Source organism: Lethenteron reissneri, chromosome 23 (genome assembly GCF_015708825.2).
Source record: "Lethenteron reissneri isolate LAM-NWPU_2019-01 chromosome 23, ASM1570882v1, whole genome shotgun sequence".
Lineage (NCBI taxonomy): Eukaryota > Metazoa > Chordata > Hyperoartia > Petromyzontiformes > Petromyzontidae > Lethenteron > Lethenteron reissneri.
Genome location: NC_083801.1, coordinates 14,123,663 through 14,151,394, shown reverse-complemented (window position 1 = coordinate 14,151,394; position 27,732 = coordinate 14,123,663). Strand labels below are relative to the sequence as shown.

The 27,732-nt window shown below is 46.3% G+C and overlaps 1 protein-coding gene across 1 annotated transcript; it reads right to left on the bottom strand.

Annotated features, from left to right (window-relative positions):
* Window positions 1-1,935: 1,935 nt before the first annotated feature.
* On the bottom strand, window positions 1,936-21,359 carry LOC133346049 (wnt inhibitory factor 1-like). Its single transcript, XM_061557340.1, has 8 exons — window positions 21,189-21,359; window positions 10,738-10,833; window positions 8,782-8,877; window positions 6,781-6,876; window positions 5,076-5,171; window positions 4,647-4,740; window positions 3,377-3,496; window positions 1,936-2,877 (listed from the first exon to the last, which is right to left on the bottom strand). The coding sequence occupies exons 1-8, from the start codon at window positions 21,271-21,273 to the stop codon at window positions 2,790-2,792; spliced, it is 771 nt and encodes a 256-aa protein (XP_061413324.1). The 5' UTR covers window positions 21,274-21,359; the 3' UTR covers window positions 1,936-2,789.
* Between the last annotated feature and the right edge of the window lie 6,373 nt (window positions 21,360-27,732).

Genomic DNA, 27,732 nt, shown 5'->3' with positions numbered 1-27,732 from the left:
CGAGCTATTTATGGTCCATGCCGTTGCACAGAATACACGAGGACCATCGCTTTTACCATAGCACTGGTGATGCTGGTGATAAATAAGAATTCTCAAACAAGAACACGGAACAAAAGCTGAAAAGTATTTAAGGAAAAAAATCGTGGAGCGGTGCATGCTGAGGGTTACTCTGGGACGAAAAGAGGAATGCAGATGTAGTGACATCGCGGACGTCACTGTGCAATGCCGGCCCTAGAGAGGCACGGCGTGCGATGTACTCACATCGCGGACACCCCGTATATGTGGGTGTAGTACCCAGAACCGGCCCTCGACCTTTGGGGGCCCTAAGCAAAATTTGGTTGGAGGCCCCTTTGATGTATGATTTTTTTCACCCACTAGCTAGCAGTGACTCTAGGGGGCCCTCTGCTGGCCACGGGGCCCTTTGCAATTGCAAGGGTCGCTTAGTGGCTGGGCCGGCTCTGGTAGTACCGGCCCTAGAGGGACTCGGTGAGCGCTGAGTGGCACCACGCTCGGCCTGCATTGCCGACCCCTACAGGATGGGGTGTGAGAGTGTCAGCCATGGAATCGGGTTACTATAGGCCATGGCACTCTGGTTGACCCGGAGGACACGTGACTGGTAAAGTCTACACACGGGCACCAAGTGGGTGGCTAGGGGTGGTCACGTGTCGGGGCGAGATCCTGCTCGAGGATTCGAGAAGGTGGGCGTGGCCAAGGGCGGGGCCAGCCACGACCAGTGAGGATATAAGCCGGGTTCCCAGAGGGACCGGGGTTCAGCGTTGCTGTTGTTATCCTGAAGATCTACATTCGACATCCGTGAAGTCACCAACACGTGAACCTGGACCCAAGCTGGGGTCCTGTCCGTTGTAGCTACTCCCAGTGTAATTAGCGTAGTTAGCCTGGTGTTCCACCACCATAGGTTGTTATCTGGTGAAGGGGCAGTTACCCCTTTGTGTTGGTATCAATAAATGTGTGGCCTCCAAAGAGTATGTCTGCGACTCAGTTGATCTCACTACACATTATATCAAGCCATGACCTATCCACAAAAAGCAAGCACGCTGAAAACTTCTGGTTGACTGAGAAAGGTAGTGTGGGCTGGGGTAGGACACATTGTCAAGAGGTACAATGGCTCATGGATGGAACTGGTGATGGAATAGCAACCAAAGGAGAGAACGCACTCGGCAGGGTGACTGCTGTGGGAATGGAGTGATGCGAGGAGTTGTGGCATCGCAAGATGGTGGGGGGATGGCAACAATGTGGGGATGCGTTCAACTAGCAGTGGATAGATTGTGGTTGATGATAGAAGAGATTATTTCAAATGCTAAACTTCCATGATGGCTTCACCATTGCTGCACTGTATTGTCCTTGTTTCGACTTCTGTTACAAACCTCTTGGTGGTCGGAGATAATTGGTGGCATTCCAAACACCTTTTAATCAGTTGTGTTGATCCCGATTGGCTTTTTATGCGTTCGCAGATTAAACGCATATCTTTACACTCAACAATGAGTTTTTTAAATCATGAATCGTCTATTATTGTAGTACTGTATACATAACAATATTGCCCTTTACCCAGGAAAGCCTCAGGGTTCTATGACTCTTTGTCAGAAGGCGCAGTCGTCGGGATGTTTGGCCAACGCCACTGACGCGTGTTTTGGCATGTGGGGAGAAAACGGGAAAGTCCGGAGAAAACCCACCACGCGTACGAGGTGGTGACACCTCACAGCTCCACACAGACTCAAGGATCCCTTGGCTGCGCTGTCTTCTGTGCACGTGGTGGCAGCCGTATTAAAATTGGTGACAAAAATGCCAAAATGTTTCTTTCGAATGTAAAAGAAGATGACTTTTTCTCACGCGCTTTCCACCGGAGGGTGTAAGCTAAAAAGAAACACTGATCGTGCGGTCATATTGTTAACATAAATCAGTACAAAAACAAACGGATCATTTATCATCTTTATGATCGATGCATTCATAGAAAGTGGTTGTAGATTAACCTCAATATTAATCGGTGCAGTGTAGCAGTTTAATAAAAACTAGTTAATTAAGAAACCACGTCATTCAATCGGGAATATGCTACGGTGTAATGTAAGTAGTGACACTTGCTTTGAGGATAAATATGTAAAAAACATGTTACTACAAGAAGTATATCAGTTATCTATGTGAAATGCAAACCAAATGTCTACTAGAAAACATGAGCAATTTAAAAGCCATCGGCGATTACAAGCCATCATGCTATGACATTGTCATGATAACAATGGTTATTTTCGGTGTCTAAACAAGAAAACAGAGGTCACATTGTACAGTAAAGCTACGTAACCTGTAACGTACACTCCCTTTTAAAAGCAACACTAAAATAGGTATTTTGATATATTGCGTATAACATTGTGCACAGACGATCACATCCTGCACCCTTCATTGTGTAAATAATTGTTCCAATTATCATTTGGTATCGTCATTATTTACACGTTTGAGTAACACTATTTGAAATTTCACAACCGTAGATATAGCACCATTACACATATTTATTACCGTGTGTGAATTACTAAACGTAATTACGCGGAATATTTCGAGGTATGATGTTTGCAATTGTGATTCAAATGCATGCACATTTGAAATGTTTGGATATGCAGATACAAAAAAACACGGTCAAAAAACAGTATGATCCTGCACTTTTGAAAATGTTAAGGCATTTGCTAAATACAATGATACAAAAAAAGCATGCATTATTGTAGGCTACTAAAGGCTACAGCTGTAGCTATTCAGGCATTGTGTTGAAGCAATGGAGCGGGAGGGCATCAGATGTTTGTGTCCGCTGAGAAATGGTCCTTCCCACACACGTAAACCGTGCGGTAGAATGTTCTGTAGATCATCGTATAGGATTTCCTGTAATGAAACGTACGAGCACTGTGTGCGTTAACATGCAGTGCACAGCAATATAAAAAATGCAATGCTCGTTAGTCACGTGATTTGATTTGCAATGTGTTATTTAGTTAATCGTTTTTGGAATGCCGTCTGAAATATAAGGTACCCTTTCTCTAGATAATGTTGCCGACCGATAAGTTGGCTCATTATATTTCAAAGTAACCAACATTTTTTTGTTAAACTATACTGTGCTTGTGTGAATCATCAAACCCGGGTGCACGCGCGCCTCCGAGTGCACGCCGCCTGATAAAATTCTACCGAAATAAATACTCGCACAATGCACATTCGGTAAGGCTATGCGCAGTGCGTTTCAACGTGGAAAAAGGCATCCCTTTGCATATCTCCACCCACATACCGAACGTCGGATATGTCATTAAAATGTGCGTATGGCGCAGCGAGTATGTTATCTGGCACCCCCTCTGCCCTCCCCCCACCCTCCTTTGCATGTGCAAAGCCTGACTTGAGCTGGTAGCAGGCGTGGCGGGGTCTCCAGGGACCACAGCTGACAGCCACGCGGTGCTTGCTCAGCTGGCTGTATCCACGACGGAACGACTGCGATATCGTGCTCATCACACACTGCCTGTGGCGGTGGAGGAGGGGGTGGGGGGGGTGGGCACACGACGCAGCACAGAGGAGAGCAGCGCTCGCCGGCGGAACGCCACGACGCAACTACGCCACAGCGTCCCCCCCTTTCGCACTCGGCACGTTTGTTGGGGCATTTGACGGCGTTGGCGAGCGACGTTGGTGTGCGTCGCGTGCCTCCTACGAGGGCAACGAGAGACTGGATTAATTAGCGAATGTATGGTGAACTTCTTTCGCACCGTACGTAGCCGACCGTGCTCAACACAAACGTGATGATGTTATGGGTGATTGTTGAGATGGACACTCTTGATTTGATGAATGCGTTTACATTTGAGTTTTGTTTACACCCTGACGCCTATTCGCCGAGGCGACGCGTCCTCAACCTCGACGAGTGCATCGGATTATGACATTACTATTTGATTTATACCGTATTCAATGACTGTATCATCATCATCATCATCATTAAGAACAGCAGCAGTCATCGATTCGCTGCTTCATGAGGACTTCCCCACGTCGCCAATCTTCCATAAGCTCACGATGCAGCAATTAATCTAGTTCCTACACATGAGCTCATCTCATTGCTCCATCTCCACAGCGAACGTCCCTTCAGGCGTTATACTACCCTGCGTTGGCTGCCACTGCCCCATCCGTTGCATCCACGGCCCATCAGATTTTATTCACCACGGGGTCTTAGCCGTGGCCAGGAATTGAACTCGGGTCGCCGTTTTCAAGGTGCAGTGTGAACCACCGTGCCAGCGCCGCTACGCGTATCAATCCAGAGACGCAGCAGTTGAGTGTTCATTTCACAATCGGATGCCCGTTGCGTTGATTAGCTTACATTGACTAAGCGAATCATCCCTGTGGGATCGTAAAAAATGAGTACCACTTTGTGGGAAGTCAACAGCGGTTGTCCGACGGAGAGACTCACCCCTGCCGTAGCGGTGTTGTGTCAATTTCTGCCTCAGGTTCAAGGTAGCAAACAGGAGATGAGAGTGCCACTGGGTGCTCAATTTCGTCGGAAGCCACTTTGAATCCTTTGTGATATGTCGCAAAGTGAAGTTTGTGGTTAACAGGAGGCTTCTCGGATGGAGGTCACACCGATTGTGCCAGGTGTTTTGCATGAAAAGACATCTTTCGTTTGCTCTCACCTCTTCTCACAAGTTTGACCCTGAAACCCAGCAGGGCAAATGCACCTCCCATCAGAGCACCTGCCCCCATTCTTGCAGGGACTCGGACAGAGTGCTATGGGAAAACAAGAGAGGTTTGTTGTGAATGAGAACGGGGTGGGGGTGGAGGTGGGGGGTGGTGGGGGTGCCCTCAGATAGACATGTAAAACTTTAAACATGAGGTGCTAGAATATCAGCATATAGAAAACACTGCATTTAGCTTTGACAGTCGTTAAATAAACAATAGCCAGCTCGATACTTTTTCAACGGCACGAAGTTGCTGGGCAGGAACATTTGTCGGGATTCTTCTTGAACAGGTTTTTTTTTGACGATGAGACAGAACCACGTGCTATGCGCCGTTTTTTTTCTTTCGCAGGGGGTGACCTCAGGTTCGCGAGATGTAGTCCGTACCTTTGTGGCATTGAGCGCCGCCATAATTCGGAGGACACTTGCAGCGATTTGGACCCACGCATGCACCACCGTTCAGGCACTTGGATCTGCATTTAACTGAAAGGTCACACACGAACGGCAACAGAGCAACCAGTGCTCTTGAGTGGCAGGAGACGCAGAGACCCTCCCTCGAGAAAGACGCGCACTTTGTTAAACCACAAGAATTAAAGCAAGTACTGCGCATCAGCAACGATAATAGTAACTTACGGCCCTTTGTCAATCCACTGCTGGATGAAGGCCTCCCTGTCAGTAATAGGGGTTGTTTGACCATACTTCACCACACTGCTCAATGCAGAACAGGTCCAGACGTGACTCACCGCTGATGTTATTCGTAGCAAAGACTCGAGCCCAACTCGCCAGGTTCATAGCGCAGTCGGCTAAACACTGTCATGCTACTCTTCCCCACTTCACCACCTAATTCAAAATAATACATACTCTACATTGATAAATAATGAAGCCGTTTTTCAGGCTGTTGTATTCCCTTGTTTCATGCTGTAAATAAATTGGTGTGAGTCTCAGTATTGCAAATTGCATGAAAATAATCCATTGTTTGGTTATTCGCTGTGCTTCTCAGACTCACGTTAATATGATCCCCAATTTATACCTACATACATTAGCCAAACATCTCTATTTGTAGGCACAATGAAGTTTCAGTCAGAATGCAATTTAATATGTGCTACATCCATGTAATAATTGGCTAACTTTAAAGTGTCACCCTGGGGTGCCAATGGGGAATAGCAGTTGAGACTTGAGAACAACCATGCTAACTCATGATATTACTTCAAAATAACACGATCTCAGACCGTTAAGTTCGATGGTGTTTGCACAATTAGTCGGCGTAATTACAGCATGGGTTACACAGAAGAGCTTCGAGAAAGTGTGGAGGGTGGGGTGGTGGGGATTGGAGGGCCCCGTGCAATATTCCATGAGAAATGAAGCCGTGTTCACACATGCACTGATTTGTCGGAGCATACCACAATTATTGAGCACACCAAAAGAGACCACGAAGGGTTCATGAATGATGCGCATGTGCAGTGGCGGACCTGTCGCGTTTGCAGGCTGTGCAACTGCACCAGAGTCCATAAGGGTCGTCCATAAATGACGTCACGCAATTTTGGACGATTCCCCCCCTCCCTCGTCACACGGCGTCACAAAAAGTCAGACCCCCCCTCAAATATGACGTAAAAAATCTCCCCCCCCCCAAAAAAAAATATAAAACATGCTTTGAATCGCTTTAAGCTATTGTCATTGTAGTGCGTATGTAATGTGGCGCTGCACTCTGATGTTGTAGGAGAAAACATTTATTAAAACGTCTATTTAATTAAGTAGAACGTGTTGTCTATATTTATTTAAAGTTGCGCATTTTGATGTGACGTCACATTTCTCAAACTCCCCCACCTCCTCATCACACATCGTCACAAATGTCTGCCCCCCCCCCTCCCCAAGTGTGTGACGTCATTTATGGACAGTCCCATAGGCTGAAAGGGCCCAGGTGCCGGACTACATAGTGGAGAGGAATTGAATAAGAGGCCCCCACTGATTGTCTTGCCCCTTGACCCATGCCAACCACGCTACGTCACTACACCTGTCAATAAAATGGAGCCGCTTTGGCATTTGTGACGGTGCTGGCCAAAGTGCTGTTCATGTCGACGATCCTGCAACTCACATTTCTCGCAGTACCTCCCGTGAGATCCGTGCTTGCACTCGCACGTGTCGGGTGCGACGCACACAGCGCCGTGACGACACGGGACGTCGCACTTGGCTTGAGCAAAAAGGCAGACGGCACAAATACATGAAGACACACAGCATGACACTGCGAACTTGGGAGATGGTTTCTTTTTGCACGTGCAACAATTACCGCCATCCTGCTGGGTAAAATGTGTCGTAAAGTCACGTAGGTAAAAAGTAAATAATAAAATATGAGAAATAATAATGGAAATAAAATAATAAATCATGACGTTTCGGGGAAATAAATAATAAAATACTTGAGATAGTAATAGAAATAAAATAATAAATCACGACGTTTCGGAGGCAACACAAGTCTCCGTCATCAGGTGGGACCGTCACAGCTAAATTTACTGTATCAAGATACAGTAAATTTAGCTGTGTATCTCGATACAGTACATTTAGATGTACGGTCCCACCTGATGACGGAGACTTGTGTTGCCTCCGAAACGTCGTGATTTATTATTTTATTTCTATTATTATTTCTATTACTTTATTATTTATTTATACCTACGTGACTTTACCGAAAAAACCTCAGAGTATGTCGTCCAATCGCTTGCCACTAAACAGTTTATATAAATGTGCAGACCTTTGTCGATCCACTGCTGGATGAATTCCTCCACCACGCTGTTTCTTTCCATGGGGGTTGTGTGACCATCATTCACCACATTGGTCAGTGCGGATTGGTGAAGGACAGGTAGGTGCCCAGAATTAGTTCAGATATCACTCGCTACTGATCAATAATCAAACTTGAGTCGCTGCTGGCTTCATAGTGCATTGAGCTAACAATTGCACCGCTACTACACCTTAAACAGTGAATGTCATCATTGACCCATGATCAATTCACAGCTGGATGAAGACCTCCCGGTGCTGAGTGGTTGTGGTCATCTGAGTGCAAGTGGTGTGGTGTGGTTATCCACGTTATCGGGCGAGTTTCCTCACCAACCTGCATTGACTAGGGTATAATGACGTATGGTCACGTATCTTTCCCCCAATTTTAACGCATCTTGATACATTAACCTGCAACTGAAAAATGTATATATACTCATCATTACGAAGAAGTAAAACAGGAAGGAGACAGACTTCTAAACATGGATCTTTCTGTTAGATGCAGTCATTTGATGCCGCTATTTGTGGCGTCTCAGGGAACACGATGTGACAAATCAAGCATCCCAGCTTACGTGGAAGAATGTCTCGCTCCAGCTCTCAAATCAACAGATAGACACGACTGCTTATCTAAATAACCACATTGTACAGCTTACTGGCCTACCAAGGAGTTAATCCGTTCCTTCGATGTCCTCTAGTACACAGGTAAATATCGGCTACAACAGGTGTTTCGTAAAGCCAGTAAATGCACCTCTCTACGGCCAACTTTTCACTTCCCACAAAATCAGCAGCCTGCAATACAATGCAGCGATACGGTCCAATTTACACTTCAATGGCGATTAATGGGAGATTCGAATCGACCGTGGAAGACTGGCCCACAAACTGCAGTTTGAGAATGCGGAAGGACAGAGGGGAACAAGTAAACCCGTAAAAACAAAGTTTTTCACTATAAATCCTTTATATGCGTGCATGGCATCGGGGCGGCTAGAGTCCTCTCGTCCTCTGGCAGCATTAAACAATTGGTAATTAAATATTTTAAAAAAATTCCCTAAACAGTGTAAAATTTTGGAAAAAAATGTTCACGAAAATGCATTGTCACGCACAACGAGTCTGTGTGCCAAATGTCAGCTCGATTGGATCACGGGAAGTGGGTTAAAAACGACCTAAAGATTTGCACAGGTCCTACGCAAGCAAGCGAACTTAATATAAAGGATTAAAAAAAGCGAAGGAAAATCCCGATCGGATCCTCCCCCATTCCACCCCACCCCTCCAATCTCTCTCTCTACGAAGAGTTGATGGCGGGGATTTGAGAGGCAGCAGCAGATGGTGGCCGTACGCTTGTCGCAGCGAAGCCCCGAGTAGCCGTCCCTGCAGGTGCACACGCCGGGAGCCGCGCAGCGCCCGCCGTTGACGCAGCCCTCTCGGCACAGCGCTGTTTAGGGGGCATCGCCAGAGGCACACCACGGGAGGAGCCTTTAAGTTTAATTTTGAGCTTTCGCGACTGCAGGATTTACTCTTTGGTTCTTTCGGTAAAGTCACGTATAAAGATAAATTGTAGTATACTAATAGGGGTTTTCCTTCTTTTTTCTGGCAACAAAACTGACACCTTTTGCAAGGAATCAGGCTTACATTAACCACAATACTTGCAGTCAAATGCAAACAAAAAACAATACTCTGATAATCTATGCATTGTCCTTGAAACTGATTGGTCCACACTAAAGACAACTTTCTTTAGAGCCTAGTCTCATATGGTATTCGACCAGATGACGCCAAGAAAAAAGGGGAAAAACCCTATTAGTATATTTTGGTACTGGCAAAGGAGGTCCCATGATGTAAACCTAGTAAACTTAGAAATACAATGCAATACAACACAGAGAGTCGGCTAACATAACAGTCAACACCCTACCTGGTTGATTACGTTCTTCCAGAGAATGCTAAATGTAGCATTGCTAAATTAGCCGACTCTCTGTGTTGTATTGCATTACATTTCTAAGTATACTCGGTTTGTTTTCATTTATACCTGATGACGAGTGCTTGTGTTGCAATCGAAACGTCGTATGCTATTATTTAATTTATTACTTTCTCTTTATACGTGACTTTACCGAAAGAATCAAAGAGTTGAGCCGTTAGCTGTCGGCAGAATCCTCGCATTGGGTAGCGCGGCCCCAGACATCGTCGTCGTCATCGTCATCGGCCGCAAAGTGATCGGAGTGGCGATGATGACGCATTGGCAAATGTTCGTGCGTGTGTATGTGGTCACAACGGTGACTTTCTGGGCCTCAATTATGTCGGCTCAGACTTAAATAAGTACCTGGTGTGCTGTGGATACAACGTCAGCATTGGGGCGACAAAAGCGGCTTTGGGGCCGTCCATAAATGACGTCACGCGATTTTTGACGATTTTTGACCCCCCCCCCCCCTCGGCACACATCGTCACAAATGTCTGACCGCCCCCCCCCCCTAGGTGCGTGACGTCATATATGGACGGCCCCTTTGGCGTGGTGTTTGCCACACCACCTACTCATGTAGCCATGCCAACCTTAATGGGCAATGTTATTACTAACAGTGCTTATCCCAACAGCGCTGTACGGGAGACCGTTGTTAATGATGGTGTGTTTCTATCCACCAGTCTGAAATACCCCCTTGTGATTCAAACACGTTGACGGTAGGCTTACCTTCGTGTGAAGACACGACAAATGGAATTGATGTACTGACGGTCAGAGTTATATATTTTGTTTACTGCAATCCCGTTTTTCCTAATTTGTCAGACCATGAACAAATTATACGCTAAGTGTTTAGAGTCATTACACGTGGAACCATTTTAAAGGATATGCAGTACACACTGCAGTGTTAAGTGACAATGGAGTAGAAACTCTTTCACGTGAACACAGCGTGAACACACATTTTAAGAGGAAGGGTTTCCAGAAATGAGCCAGAGGTGGTTGTCACATGCAAAGGATCTTGCCTTATTGGCCTTATCACTTTTCATTGCTAAACACACACCTCCAGACCTCTTAATCTGCCACATATAAACGCTCATTGTTTGGTTGAAAAATCTTAATATATTGAGATCTGCAGAGCTTGGGCAATCTATGAATGCGCCAGCTCACTGCTGTTGTCTTCCAGCTCGTCTGCAGTTTCCGCGGCGATTGTGAGGTTTGATTTGCATAAACGACGCTGTATGTAAAAATAAACATTGTTGTTTTTTTATGAAATGCAGATGGCAAAAACTCAAAAAAATGTATGTAATGTGCACACGTGTCGGTGGATGGTAAGATAAAGGAAATACATACCGATGGTGCATCGCGCACCCATGTATCCCTTGGGACAGGCACACCGGTTACTGTTCAAGCAGGTACCTCCATTGTAGCACGGTGGATAGCAGAGGGCTACACACAAGACAAAAGACAGAATTTGAAACCTTTTTTTATATACATAAAATAACAATGATCATTTGAATCCCTTTGTCAATCCAGTGCTGGATGAAGGCATCCCCATTCATGACGGTCATTGAGGCTATTTGACCATACTTCACCACGCTGGTCAGTGTGGGATGGTAAACGGGGGAAGGCCCAGGGACGATTAAGAAATATGTAACTCTCCACTGATGTGAGTCACGGCTGCGAATTCAACTCAGATTTCTAGGTTCATGTTTATGTTCATCATCATTTTCATCAGCCATAATCCACTGCTGGACGAAGGCCTCCCACACCCGTTGGCATCTCTCATGGTCCTGGGATGTAGCGATCCATTTAGCACCGCGTAAGAACAAGACGCCTTCTTGATTCGATAATTACTCGATACGAGACGGACACGAGCTGAAGAATCAGACTGTCGAACGAGCGGCAGAATTGAAATAAATACATCGCGACACAGTTGGCATAGATGCGGTGAGAAGGAAAGGAGAGCACTCCATACCTCTGGAGAGTGGCATAACCGTTCCTATCATAGGGGCACAGCTGACAGTAATTCTAGAGGAATGGGATTATATTATTAGTGTCTCTGAGAATCGCACATCGTGTTTGATCGCTCTCGTCGGATCGTGCGACCTGAAAAACTGGTGGTGTACTTTCTCACTCTCTGTTGTGTAAAATTACGGGTTACCAGAGCACAGAAAGCAATCTCACATTCACTCGGGTAAGATGGGCTGCAAGCACAGTGGCCAGATGTTAACTACCTCGCCTGGTATACAGGAGGTCGTTGGTTCGATCTCGACCCTGACGCCTGCTGCTGTATATTTGGAGTTTGCATGTTCTCCCCGTGGTTGTGTGGCTTTTTCTCCGAGTCCTCCGGTTTTCCTCCTCCACATTCACAAACGTGCGTTTGGAGTATTCGGCTGCTAGAAATTTTCACACGATAAGCCACTTCGTTGAGCTATCATTTGCGGCCAGGTCGCTTCTAAAAAAAGAGCTATGTAGCTCAGTGGGCCTTACCTGGTAAAGTAAAAATAGTTTAAATTTCGTATGAGAGAGCAACATTCTCGTCGGCAATGGCATAAGACAGGAGGAGGCAATGTGTACGTGGTGCATCTGCGTTCGAGGCTTCGCCGATTTCACAGCCATGGTCAATCCACTGCTGCATGATGGCTTTCCCCATATTATATGGGTTGCTTGACCATACTGCACCACACTGGCCAATGCGGCTTGGTTGAAGGGGTTCAAATATCACTTCCAATTCATGTTATAGTCATTCCCTGTAATCGAATTTAGGTGGTTGAGGTCATAGCGTAGTGGGAAACCTGCAATGTCACAGTTAAGGAACTCTAATTGATAAAAAAAGACAAATTAGGATTTTTTCTTTTACTTTTTGCATAAAATATGCCCCTCCTACGTATGACTACGTTGGGATTTTCTGACATGTAATGTCCGGTGCCTATTCGCGTCTTGCCTCTCACCTTTCTCAATGTCTTGGATACAGTGTAGATGATTGCATCTTGGAGTTCATTGTTGTTGTTGTTAAATAAAGCTAACAAAACAATAACGTTGGGAGCAATCTTTTTTCGCGGCATGCTGTACTGCATGATACATATACTGCACATACCATAGCCTCTGTTGCGTGCTATCGAAGCTATTTCCGATTACACCCCGGGTGCAATGCGATCCTGTACATTGGTACAATACTGCAGGATGAGCTGTGAAAGTATGCTGCCTACGCCGGGTTAAGTTTTCTATTGTTTTTCAATAAAGCGTGCATCCAATTACAAAAGTGTTCGTTTGCTTATTAATAATAAAACACGCCGTAATCATCAGGGAAAGCCGCTCTCTTTCCCCGGTGCACCATTAAGAATGCGTGCAGCAGCACACACGCATAGTTCTACAATTGCGGCCTTATTAATGTGCAGCTCTGCAGCACACACGCACAGTTCCAGAGCTGCGGTCTTATTAATGTGCAGCTCTGCAGCACACATGCACAGTTCCAGAGCTGTGGTCTTATTAATGTGCAGCTCTGCAGCACACACGCACAGTTCCAGAGCTGCGGTCTTATTAATGTGCAGCTCTGCAGCACACACGCACAGTTCCAGAGCTGTGGTCTTATTAATGTGCAGCTCTGCAGCACACACGCACAGTTCCAGAGCTGTGGTCTTATTAATGTGCAGCTCTGCAGCACACACGCACAATTCCAGAGCTGTGGTCTTATTAATGTGCAGCTCTGCAGCACACACGCACAATTCCAGAGCTGTGGTCTTATTAATATGCAGCTCTGCAGCACACACGCACAGTTCCAGACCTGCACCCTAAATTTGCACTGCAAATCACGCACCTATGACACCCACATATTGTCATCCACGTTGTGCATAGCTCATGCAGCTATGATGAAAGTAGCAGCTTCCAAGTCCATGAACCAATTAGCTTTTCATTTTATCCAAGTATATGTGTTTTAGTAGGTGCGTATGTATGAATTTGACCATTTTTGTACGGGTGTGTTTAACCATTTTTGTGCAGAGCGGTAGTGTAGCTGTTAGCGCGCTGCGATACGAACCCGGCAATCCAGGTTCGATTTCTGCTCACGTTAAACACTATTGACGATTGTATTATCTGATCTAGTCCTGGACCTCCCCTAGGTCGAATGAGTACCTAGTGCGGTGTGTAAACATCGCCACGAGGGAGACAAAGGCGACCGGGCGTGGTGTTGGCCACCCGCCCCCTCGGGTGTCGTGCCGGCCTTCATAGGTGCTACTCGCTAACAGCACTTGCCCCAACAGTCTGTTAAGGCTATACGGGGGGAGGGGGGCTCTGTCTTTATTTTAAAAAATTTAAGAGATGGATGTTCATTTGATGTGGGTGCATATATATTTTCCACCCACCCACCGAAATATAAATGACCAAATCGTCTAGACACTGTGCCAGATCTCGTCCCGTCCTCGTGAGCTAAGCAGTGGCTGAGCCCTGAATGGTGATGGGGATGTCCGACCAGCATGCGTGACGGGTGTTATAGGCGATAAGACTGCAGGCTTGGGTGGCGGCCAGCAGAGGACGGTGCAGCCAAATCCGTGGTACTCCCATGTCTATGATTTCCACCTTAATCAACAAGCGCTACAAAGTGTGCGTGGTCAAGAGTGGTCAAATGAGCTGCAGGACCTGCAGGGCGTATATACGCCCTCGTCCAACAGCGCATTTAATAACAAGGAATGCACATGTTACACGCGCCGACTGGGGTATATTTAGACCATCTATATGAAGTTGATTGGATCAGTGGTGCAACGTCATTGAACGACACATCCGATTATTTGAGCTCGATTCCTGGCCATGGCTAACATTAGTGGCGAATTTTATCTGAACTGATACCCCCCCTCCCGCCACCTCCATCATCAACCCCTACTGACCTGTATTGTATATTAAAATAATGCCAATGACAGGCACGTCGGGGAGGTCTGCCATTAGCCACGGAATGGCAAAGGTCTATAAGTGATTGCTATTAAAGCAATCAGAAAAGTTCACGGACGATAGGGTGAGTCATACGTTTATAAAAGATGATGGTTACATTGTTGGGATGCTTCTATTATGTTATTTCTTCGACTGCTAAGTGGTAGCATGACCAACCGATGAGATACATCGATTAAATCAGCTCGTGTGCAGGTGCTAGATCGATTCTTGCATTACAGAAACGTGAGATATGGCGACGACTTGGGGGCTGGTAGCAATCAAATCTTCTTCGAAGATGTATTCATTATTCTTGGCTTGTTTATACTTCTTCCACATGAATCACATGCCCTCTTATACTCAGTGATAAGTGTACTGTAAATACAAGTATGATTGATTGCTCATTCTCTATATATAAATGTAGTAATTATCATTCTTTTCATTACGGCTGATGATCAGGGATTCATTTCTCACTCGATAATTTCTGGAACGCTGCTGGGAGGGCTTCATTATCGGCGTAAATCACTACCACGAGACTACAAGGTAGACCTATCCACAATAATTGCAATTATAATGTACCCACATCTCTAATTATTCTACGAACACGTTTGAAAATTTGGGTTATGCGAAAATAATTTCTAGAACTATGTTCCAAACTAGCCATTGAACAGAGATGGCCACTGCATCGTGCACTTTCAGATGTGCTCTGCGGCCGTCTGGAACGCTCTTCCTTCCGACATTATGAAGCCACTGGAGCTATGTCCTTTAAAATCTTGATTGAAAATGTATTTCTTTAGAACGCCGTTTTGTGTTTAGTTTGTTGTCCTTTCACTAGCACGGTTGGCTATGTACGGCGCGAGAGAAGTTCAACATGCATGCAGCGTACATACAAGCGCCGCTGCTGCTGCTACTACTACTGCTGCCACAGTAATGATGAGCATTGCCCAAGGGCGGCCCACGCCAGGGCTCTGTCCCTCCACGAGGGCACAGCAGCGCTCACTCAGCCGGCGGGACAGAAGGGGCCAGCTGTCTCACGCCGGCGGGGAATCCCTGCCGCCCATCCAGGGGCCGCACGCGCTCGCAGCGCCAACAGCACGGGCTGCCCCCCCCCCCCCCGCCTTCGTTTTCCGCCAACGAGCAGATGTCTAGGGCTGCTTCACGCGGCAGCCAGAGCGCACACACAGGGAAGGAAGGTCCCGCGGTGGCAGGGGATGCTGCCGCGGTGTAATAGTTCGAGCATCCTGGCCGGTTTGATCTCTCGGCGCGGCAGTTGAAACCGGCCCGCGGACCTCGAGCGATGGCAGTTGCACCGCCTGCACACTCTCGGTAGTTACGCCACTAAATTTCGATTTAAAGTATTCTTAGGTTTTTTCGGTAAAGTCACGTAGGTAAAACATTAAAATTAATAAAAGTAAAATAAAATAAAAATCACGACGTTTCGGAGGCAACACAAGCTTCCGTCTTCAGGTGGAACCGTCACAGCCACGACAGCTGTATCAAGTAAATGAGAGATTGCAGGAGCTACCACTCCGTTTATATAATGAGCTCCAAATCTAGAATTTTATATAATAAGCTTTAATATAATAAGCTTTAAATAATAAGCTTCAAATCTAGAATTTGATTTAAAGCTTTCGTGACTGCAGGGATTCATCTTCTTGGTTCTTTTGGTAAAGTCACGTAGAATGGAAATAATAAAATAATAAAAATAAAACATAATAAAATAATTCTCACGACGTTTCGGCCACAACGCAAGCAGCCGTCCTCAGGTGGAGAACAGGTCTGTCGAGAAGACAGAGTCTGAATGACACATTCTACGAGACTTTACCGAAAGAACCAAGAAGAGTTACGCCACTGTTGAACGAACACCCATGGAACTGTGAGCGTGTGTTTTTTTAAAGACCGTGGCTGCTGTTTATAGTGCAGCGGCTCAAAAAATGCTTTCTTCACGGTGGAATTTTTTTCTTCAGTTTTTTTTCCCAGCATAAAAGAAGTCGTGTGTCTTTTTGTAGTTTTCAAAACAGAACTGCAGAGTGAATGGATTGGGTTTTTTTTGTCATGGTTTTGAAGTTTCACAATCGTTCCTTGTTGTAACCTAATGATTGACAAGCCATTTCTCTGAGCTCCGTAGCCACGGATTGCCCTGCCGAGTGTGATGTCTGGTTGACGGGCAATGCCAAAACTTGGCTCCATCATATTTTAACAACAACGGCGCTCTTGCGAGACCGGGAGTATGTTCCAGATGGAAAATGAAAAAAAAAACAGGAAGGAGAAAAAAACATCCAAATATAAAACACTGAGCATCACAATTCCCCGCGGTGTAACATACTATTCATTATACGTTGCACACTTTATTATTGAAGTTTCACGGTGGATATTTGTGTGTGTGTTTATACCATGCCTTTTCATATTTCCAATGCAGGTACATTCATGCCAAAATAAGGCAGGTGTCAATCATTGCAACTTTCATTCTAGTTATTTCTGGGAAGGTGCTGCTGCTGCTACGAAGGGTGTCTTTATGTAAGAAGTTTGATTTTGCTTATAATTGAGGCCAAAGTAAATCCGAGTTTAACTCGAAATGTCTCCCGAACGATCGATGAGAGAGGGCCCCCATGTTCATTTCAGATAACCACGTGGCACAACCCAAAGGGAAGGAGAGATAAAATGAGGCCAATAACGCAGATAGGGAGACCTTGGTGAGATGGATGGCATGATAATGTGCTTGTCCTGATTTGACCAGAAATTTAAATGGCATAGAATCATGTAATCGGTTTCATAGGTGGTGATGACGAACCAAAGTCATCATCAGCCATGATCGTTCCACTGCTGGATGAAAGCCTACCCAAGCCGTTGCTGTCTCACACGGTCCTGCGATTTATCTAAGGAACAATCCATCCAAGCTGAATTCATCACCCCATCTCAGCGGTCGGCATCCTCTCGCGTGCATTTCTCTTGTGGCTGCCCCTCTGACGTTCGTCTTGACCACCGGTCACCACCCCTTTCATCAGCGAAGGCGATCTTTTTTAGCATCAAATTGACTGTTGAGGGATAGACTTATCTGATGAAATGTCATCATCGCAGTTATCATACCAGGTGTGGTGATTTTGAGATAGAGTTTTTTTGTTGTAGAATTGACGCAGGAAACACATTTCTTCAGAGCATGAAGTACAGTAACTTAAAAATATATATCGTAGTCAGTGTACGACAAACAATTGTCAGAGGGCCTTTTCTTCACCATTTAATTAAATTATATTTGCAGTGGGGCTTAATTTTCAGCCGGGTCTGTCTGGGACTCTGAAACGATAACACTGTCAATTTTCCCGGTACTCGGCATTCCACATCCAGTATACCTCTCGGTGTGGCCGTGCCTAATTAGTCAGTCACGTGCCAACTCCACGAGTCTAGCAGCGACCCGGAAAATATCAAGTGGGAATTGAATCCCTCACTTGAATGATAGCTATACTCAACTGCAGTGCTGTACTTTGTTCTTCCACGGGTCAAGAAGGTACATATGATAGCCGCGCACTGGGTAAGCCTTATCTCTTAATGCCTAAAGGCTGCGACAGTGACAGCTACTTGGCAATCTTTCAAATAATAGTGCTGCTCCGTGCACGCAAGCTATACACGATTCACAGTGGCAATGCAATCTGAACGCTGATGCGCATTGGGGAGGTGAAAATGAAAGTCGCCTAGAACGAAATAGATCCCCGAAGCTGAGCAAGATTTGAACATGGATAGTGTTTTGGATGGGTGCCTGCCATGCCTAAGAAGACAGGCGTAGAGGGCTGTGCTGAAAAATCCACTCTAGTTCTTGATTCCTCCACTCCTACCCGCGACCTCACCTTCAACCGACCCAGACTGACCGGAATGGTGAAGTATGGTCATATATCCCTCACGATCCCCAAGGCGTGGTGAGGCGATCATCCAGCAGTAGATTGAAAATAAAAACGCGTTGTATGTGTGTATAATTCACACCTATGTATAGCAAATGCGCTATTTACAATTGAATTAAAGATTTGTATGCGCACCCTTAAAGTCTGTGGTAGTTTGTCGTTTTAACATATCAAGTGGGGCGTTTGAAAGAAAAAAAGTGTATTCGATGTGTATGCACTCAAGTGCTGCACACCATATTTCAATGTAATCTCAGTTAAATGTCATTTAAGTACCTTACTTTGTTTTATGTAATTTCCGTGACTCATAAGGTGGCCTGATGTAAATAATAGCAAATCAAAGCGATGTTGGAGGAAGGCCTCACTCCACGTCGTGCTTGTTACTGGGATTGCAGTTTTACAATACTTCACCACACTGGTAGGTGCGGGATAGTGAAGGGTGGGGATGAGGGGGCGGGTCATGTAGCACTCGTCACTGATGTTAAATGAGACCAGGAATCGAAATCTGGTTCGCTGGCTTGATAGCACAGTGTACAAACCACTGCGTCACCACCTAGCATATGCAACATACCGTACACAGCGCCCCCATGTCAAAATAGGCGTCTGGACAATTGAAAATTCAGAGCAACGCATTTTGAGAAAATAAAAACCCACGCACACCCGGACCCTGAACAGGGTACTGTGAACCACACTCCTCCCTTGAACTCACGCAGAGACCTCCACCCGTACACCCAAAGAGAATGACAGACGCATCGAGCCCTGCAGTCGTCCATCAGGGCTGTTCCAGATTGGTTCTGCAATTGCCGACGTAATATTGAGGTTTTTCAATATTGAGATTGAGTAATATTGAAATATTGCGATTGAGTAATAATGAGATTGAGTAATATTGACATTCCTCAATGTTCGCAGATTGGTGTTGATCGAGATCGAGTAATATTGAGATTGAGTAATATTGAGATTCATCAATATTGAGATTCCTCAATGTTCCAGATAGGTTCCGCAATTCCCGGTGTAATATTGAGGTTCCTCTCAAGTTAAGGCGAAAGTGCTTCGTACATCCATATACAGTAATCGTAAGCTGCCCGTCCTGTCGCGTTTTTAACGGTGTAATGTGCATGTGTCCGAGTATGTGTGTTATGTATAGGTGCTCGCTAACAGCACTTGCCCCAACAGTCTGTTCAGGCTATACGGTGGATCTTTGTCTTTGTATGTGTGCACGCGTGTCATTGTCGACTCGGCCTCAAATGAGTATCTGTTGCGGTGTGTAAACATCGCCACTGCGGAGAAAAATGCGACCGGGCGTGGTGCTGGCCACCCACCCCTTCATGGCGTCGTGCCGACCTTCATAGGTGCTCGATATCAGCACTTGCCCCGACAGTTTGTTCCGCCTATACGGGGGATATTTGTCTTTGGAGTTCAAATGGAAACTTAATTTTTGCTTGAGGGCGGTGCGGAAGGGGTACGAGGAGGGGGACGTGGCTGTGAAATTTCACTAGTATTTTTTTTCGTGACTATAAAATGCACACGGCAGTCCACGTGTAACAGCGATGCTGCTACAGGTGCGCGCTCACAAGCCCAAGCACCCACTCCCTAGCGGTAACGAGTAAACTGACCGCGTTATTTACGCCACACGAATCCGCAGGGGCGTCCCTCTGGAAATCAAGAAGGTTTAATGTATCACCGCTTTTGGCATTGGCACAAGTGCCGTCTGTGCCGCGTCGCGATACAACAACCAACAGCTCGGCCCAACCACCAACTCCAACTTCCATCGCTTCTTCCCACACCCCCCTTCCCCTCCAGGCGTTGCCAACTCCTGCGAGTGGCGATTCGCTCGATAGGACGACTAAAGTAAGAATCAGAATATTAATTTGAACCGGAGGAATCCGATTATAGCTATGACGCTCTTTTTTCACAGATGTCTAGGAGGGGCAGATCAGAAGGTCGTGACAAGGGTCACGAGACAATATACGACCTATTAAACAAAGGACACGTGACACGTGGTGGGCTTTCGCGACCAGTATATAAATCGCGTAAGTAGAAATGTGTCGCAATCCTCCACTACCCGACACGGCCAACCAGTAAAAAATGTGTCACGTTAACAAAACTCCAATAAGTTGATTCTTCAGCCCACCGGTGTGTTTGAAGAGTGAATCCACAGCATTTAGAATTGCAAATATAGCGATGTAACCCAAAAACCTTTATTATGAAAGTACACATAGCTTGTTACGTGATTCTTCATACTCACCTGGAGTCGTATCATTAAAACCGAGTAAACGCATGCAGGGTTCTTATCACGCCCTCATCACATACCTTTAGCGCGGTTGGCTAAGTACGGTACGAAAGAAGTTCAACATATAATACCTGCAATTGTGACAATATACACATTCCCAAGTACTGTATTAAACATAGTAAGTGATGAAGCATCCTTAATACAATCCTAGAACCGCTCCCAAAGCTACATAATGTATTATGTTGAACTTATTTCGCACCGTACGTAGCCAAACGCGCGAGTCGGAGGTGCGGGAAATGCCCTTGTCCTAGAAATCCGCTTACTTTGCAAGCTTACTTGACAATGTCCGTAACTTTTTTCCCGGCGCCTCTTGCTCTTATATTACACGCGCATTGTTTATTTACACCTGTGTTACTTTAAATACCTAGTTTGTTAGTTGCACGATATTCTAGGGGGACCCTGAACTCGTGTTCTTCAATATTGATGTATTTTGCCTTTGTTTTGTTATTTCTGTGCTCACGCACCACGCGTCTACTTTGTAAAACGCCATGGTAACTGCCTCAACGAGATCATCCCTGCAACAAATAAAGCACACACATAGACGTAGTGGCTTTTACAGGTCAGATTGTTACGCAGGGAACCAAATGAATCGTTGGATATAGCGACAGAATCGTTACGATGGCAACACTGCGCCCACCCATCCCCGAACGGCACCAAACCCCTCCACTCCGCTCAACTTCACATCACCGCCCTCCAGGTCCGCGTACCTTTAATTAGCGGCGCCAGCCACATCAGCGTCAGCGCGGCCACCACCGCGACCTGAGCCCTGCAGCGGCGCGCGCCGTGTCCCATCGTCGCGAGGAAGAGGAGCTCTCAGCGAACGAGGCACACGCGGAGCGCAGTTGCTCCCGAGAGCGGTGGGAGCAGTGACCGGAGCGGACAAAAAGAGCAATTGAGAGCTGGGTGGGGTGAGGGGGGAGGGGGGAGGGGGCGGGAGATGTGGATAGGTGGGTGGGATCACGACGAACACGGGGTCGTGCTCAGCTCCGAGGGGGGAGAAGAAGATGACACTGCAGCGCAAGCCGACAGGGCGGGCTGCATTCCAGAGCGCAGCTGCGACCGCGCCGCGCAACTCGGCGCTGGGTCCGGGATATTGATTTGGGGATGGAGCAACTCGTTTTCGGGATTAAGTGGCCTGCACGCTCTACCTCTGGCGGCCCCATTGACGCGGTTTCACGCTCCGTACTCAGACACGCACGCTGAGCTGCGTGGTCGATTGATGCGAGGCGTCCTCGCTGTGGGGGCGGTGGCGAAGGTCTCGAGGGTGCATGCGATGCAACTGCACCAGACGGGCACAGCAGGCGCCTGGCTACAAAGATGTGGTGGTGGTGGTGGGGATTGGACATGAGGCTCTATTCCATTATTTGCACCGGGGTCCATTGCCAGCGACGCTTCATCACTGCCGTGGTTTCTTGCAGGGCTGGGTGTATCACGGTGAACCACTGCATCGCGCGCTTTCAGATGCGCTTCCGCGGCCGTCTGGAACGCTCTGCTTTCCGATATTAGGAAGCTATTGGAGTTATGTCCTTTTAAATGTAGATTGAAACCCAATTTGTTTATAACTAATTTTGTGTTTAGTTTGCTGTCCTTCCCCCACACCTCCAATTAGCACGGCTGGCTACGTACGGTGCAAACGAAGTTTTAACATCCATACATCCACCACTGTGCGGGCCTTCCGTGTTTACCCAGCATCTGGTTTTCGCAAGGTGTACGCACTTTCAGTTTGTGTTTAAACGGAGACAATGATGCGATTAAACTCGCAATAGAAATAACGGGTTATTTGTAGCGGTGGAGGAGTCGTTATTGCGCTATGACACCCGGTGACCAGATTTTGATTCCCAGGCACGGCCAATAATACCCTTGGCGAGTGCTCTCTGATTCGGCAAAGGACCCACGGCTCCGTCACCAACCCGCACTGACCGGCGTGGCGAATGAGAGGGTATACACATCGAAGCATCCCAAGACACTTTTGTGGTTAAGGGTTTTAACACAAATATCACATTGGAACTTCAGCGCCTCATAAATCATCAATCTCAGGGTGAAGGTTTGTAAACGCGAAAAAAATCTCACGCGGTCATTCGCAAGGGGTGAGGCTTGAGCAGCCTTTTTTTTTCTCTAAGCGATGTATGGTTTTGGCACACAGATCGAGTTTGGGTTGCTCTCCCTCCTCTAAGATGATAAGATCGCATTTCACGGAGCACATTCCCACGAGCAAATATCGTATATGCCGCAGAGATGTTTAGCATCGTTTCGCTATTAAATTGGAATAAGGAGCGCACGTGCGTTCGTACAAAGTCACTTCATGGCACGGCAAATGCGGCGGCTCAGTCGGAGATGAGATACGCCCTTGCCCAGGCCTCCCGGCTTCATTGGCGCTGTAATGAAAACACCTGGGTGGTGTGTCGTGGAGCGACCCATGGCAACGATGGCTGCGTTAGAGACCCTATTGCCCAGCGTTGAGGAATTATTTTCTCCTTACAGATGGCCGAAGAGGACTTTCACATTCCTTCGGAGGGCCAACCAACCACAGACGCCATTCGACCCCTAAGTGGTGGTGACGTCACCACGGTGCTTGTACCAGGCCAGGTGCACTTTGAGGCCACGTGAAGTGTCGGAGTCTTGCTGACAGAAGGTCACGGGACAGACCCAGGTGCCATAGGTTGACTGACTGAGATGACTTGCAGATGCACCAGCTGTGCTCCCTACAGTGCCAGCTTGCTCTATTTTATCCGTCCGGTGCTCCGCTCATTGTTGTGAGCATCGCTCCTCTGACCTCCGTTTTGGTTGAAAGGCGACTGCCTCCAACTGCCCAGTAGCGTCCTTCGCGAGTCTTCGGAGGGCCACACATTAACGCACACATACACACATACACCTTAGCTTCATCAAACAACAACGCGAAATATAATTAGAGCCCGCTGTTTTTCGAACTTAGAGAGTTGCCAATGCGAAAGTCTGTTTTGTCCCTCTCATAGTGCGATGAATATGCTGGCAGTGACGGATACATTTCGTTAACGGACCGTTTCGAAGTCATGGTAGACCTCATGTAAAGTGAGACGATGCTGGTCTCTCGAGCTCTCATCTGGTTAAACAAAATCAGGTTGAATTTTGTGTGGACACCGCCCGTATGAAATGACGTCGCCGGGCGTGTCGGATCTGCGTGCTCTTCGTTTCTCCATCGCTGTGACAACTCGAGCAGCAGCTCAAGCCCACATCCTAGCACGAGCCTCACAGATACGTGCTGAGTGTGCCTTGAGATGCAGTTGCATGTGTACGCTAAATACCCTAAGTGCAAGAAGTATTGTATTGTACAGAGTATCCATAAATGTTGCATCCATTAATTTGGAATTATAATTGGACAACAATTTGACCTATGTCATTCAAACAATGCACAGGCACACACACAGTAACAAGAAAATTGTACCATGAGTATTATCCCAGTAACCAACGTTGTACCAACATTTGCATGTAGTTGGAACGTTTGGCCCAACGTTGGTCCAACGTTCCGTGTTTTCTGGAAACGCTCGAAATCTCCACGTGTCTGCCGTGACGTTGACGACCCACATCGCGTCGAGATTCGAGAGAGTCCCACATGCTCGCCAACATTTGTGAGCGCGATTAGTTCAAATGCTCCTCCTATGTGTTGTTTAAAGATCACTCAATCTTTACGCGGTTTAAAAAAAAGAATTTCAACCACGCAGTTCAAACGTCTGTCTCATTATATAGAACCCTTTAGTGATGGATGATACCTTCATGGACACGCTGAATGATGCGTCGTGTGCCCTCCAGTTGCACCGATTGTGCGGTCGAATTTGTCCGTGTTCATGAGCCAGAAACTGGGGGCATGCGTTTACATAACTTTCAATTTTTCACAGGATGACTTTTTTCCCGTATGGATCTCACACTCCAAGAGTAATTATGAACCTTTGCTCAATATTGCGCACAGATGGTGCGTCAATGATGTGCTATGAAGAAAGGCCATTGGCAGAAATATCGCCCAATATATGACTTTTCTTTTTAAGGAAGTATTCTTGGCAAATGTGTTAGGAAGGAAGAGGCATTGTTTCGCATTGGGAAGTTACAGGCTGGGTAGACAGAGGCGAGCGGTGTAAGAAACATGCATAACATTTCAACCGCAGCGCCAAGAGATCGAACTGGCGACCGGATTGCACAAATTCCAGTGTTCTAATCATAACACCACGGAAATGTAGCTATTTATTTTCGCTCTGAGTGTGAGAAGGACGGCCACGTTGTTTGAGTGCTAAATACACAAAAAGGCGCTTGGGAACCGATTGATTGTTAGTCTTAATCTTAAACTTCGCCTATATATCGTAATTATTCAACCGAATGAATGTAACGCATTCATTTTTGGCATTATATCAGATTGAATAACAATGTATGAAACTCGGGCCTGCATACACATTTCCCCCTGTATAGATCCAATAAGCCACGCACTGATCTGGCCATGCATGCAGGACCCTCCTGAAATGTCTTGATACTCGGTGAGGCTTTCCTGTACAAAGGGTTGCAACGTAAATGCGCGTCTATCTTCGTGCCCAAAGTCGTTATCCTTGCAAGCATACAAGCATCATCGGGCTCGTTTATTGTGGTGGTCCAGACATGAGCCAGTGATGGTAATTCCACGTTTCAGTGGCAAGAACCAGTTTTATATATCCATATATCAACGACACGTGATTGGTTCGTCACGTTAACAACGATATATTTTACTCTTACAGAATAGGAATTGTAGAGGGTTCGTATTCCCTGTGAAGCGGCCTCGTGATTTCCGTTGACATTTGTACATCACTGGCTTGTGGTCACGATTGAAGAGCAGATAATTGTCGGATGACAAAAGATGGAGATTATCGATGCTTTCGGTAAAAGTCACGTAGATAGGTTCAAAGAAAATAACAAAAAATTAACCTATCTACGTGACTTTACCGAAAGACCCAAAAGAATATGAATTTCTGCAGTCACGAAAGCTTTAAGTTAAGAATTATCGATGCTTACAATGATGTATAACGCATTGTTTTACTGAAAAAACGCCTATCCCATTACAGCTTGCGTGTTATTAGCTGTTTAATATATCTATTAATCCGGCTGATTGGCATGCACATCAGTGACGCAGTGGTGAGCTATGAACTCGGTACCTGCGCTCGAATTCTGGCCATCAGTGTCGAGTTATATCTGAATGGGCCCTGGGCAGCCCCCCCCCCACTTCATCAACCCGCACTAACGAACGTGGTGAAGTATGGTCAAACACCCCCATGACAGATACGACATGGAGAGGCCACGTCGTATCAGCACGTTCAATAGTAGATCGACAAAGGTCTGTACATGATTATTTTATGAATGCTCATACAATAATAATATTTTTTATGAATGCTCATACAATAATAATAATAACAACAACTATGCACGACTGTCTTCTTGGTTCTTTCGGTAAAGTCACGTAGAAGGAAAATAATAAAATAATAAAAATAAAACATAATAAAATAATTCTCACGACGTCTCGACCAAAACGCAAGCAGACGTCCTCAGGTGGAGAACAGGTCTGTCAAGTAGACAGAGTCTGAATGTAGATTCTGTCAAGTAGACAGAGTCTGAATGTCTACTTGACAGACCTGTTTTCCACCTGAGGACGGCTGCTTGCGTTGTGGCCGAAACGTCGTGAGAATAGTTTTATGATGTTTTATTTTTAGTATTTTATTATTTTCCTTCTAAGTGACTTTACCGAAAGAACCAAGAAGATGAACCCCTGCAGTCACGAAAGCTTTAAATCGAAATTTATACACGACTGTGTTTAAGCGATGGAAAAGTGTCACGGTGGGTTGTGAATCTCAATGAGCGACCAACTGTTGCCACCAACTGTTGCGACTCGCACGAAGACGTTGTGGAAAGAGCCGATGCCGATCAGTGGTCATATAAATGCGCGTGTTTAAATTCACGGTGAGATGGTGGCAATCGATGAAAATGCTCAAACAGATAATATCGCGTGCATTCACAGAATGTACATTTTCAAACATTCACGCAAATAATGAAGAACATACTGGCACGTAAATATGACTTCAACCTTTCACGACAAAGCACTGAAATGTTCTCCATGCATTTTTCCCTTGCCGAATTTGCTTATCACATTGCAATTTCCGTTCCTTTTTGTTTGGGTGCCTCAAGGAGTAATTTTGCAGCGTTTCGTTTCAAAGCGATTCTGATGCGACCATCACACGTCCCATCGTAATTGCACTGCCGTCCTCAAATCAACCTGTCCGGGAAATGGGACACTGTGGCATGGATTAAGGGAGCACACGGCTACTGTGATCGCTCTCCTTTTGGAGAAACAGAGCAGGGTGGAAACTGATCGCTTTCTTCGAGACCACACGTCTTTTGATTTCAGAGGGAAGATGACCCTTTTGAATGACCACATATCTACATTTATCAATATATGCATGACCACTTTCGAGAGTGCTAAACACACACACGCGGAGCAGCGCATTGTTGGGGTACGAATGCATCGCCTGCACTCTGTTTCACGTACGCTTTAAATGTATTCAAGTTTGGTTTTTGATATTCTGCCACTCATCAAAAAGTGAATGTGCCGAGAAGAAAACATCCCCACAAGTGATGATGGGCGATTGACAAGATTTGCAATGGAATGCAAGCTAAGGGGAATGAGAGCACGTGACAGAGAGGATGATGATGACCGCGACTCGTGGCCAGATCAGTTTAATGCACGAGCGCGATGAATTGTGGCGTCACTGGACCACGAGGCAATGCGACGGCCTAGCGAGGCCTTCATCGAGCAGTGGACGGACAATGGATTATGATGATACTGGGACTTCTCGTTCACGATGGGCACGCTTCTACTGTAGGTGAGGCGCGCGCGTGGACGATGTCTGCCTCTGCACAGACGGGCTTCAGGAGCACTGGCAGAGTTGGGGGTGAAGCGTTTATCTCTGGCACCGCATGTACTGCTGTGTGTGTGGGGGGGGGGGGGGAGAAACAATCCGTGAAACAGCCCTGATTTCTGCAGCAACACAGAACGTGTGAATTGCGTTACCAGCTCGGGCTAGAAATAGGATTATTGCCGTGTGTAAAGACCCAACAATGAACGCTGATGAGTGGCACATTTAAGAAAGATCACTCGTGTGTTGTTATTGTTGACACTGTCGACATGAATGTTCCGTATATGGCGTTAACGCGTGGAGAATATGTATTTTCCGCGAGGCCAGGAAAAGTATCCAACTCGCACGGATA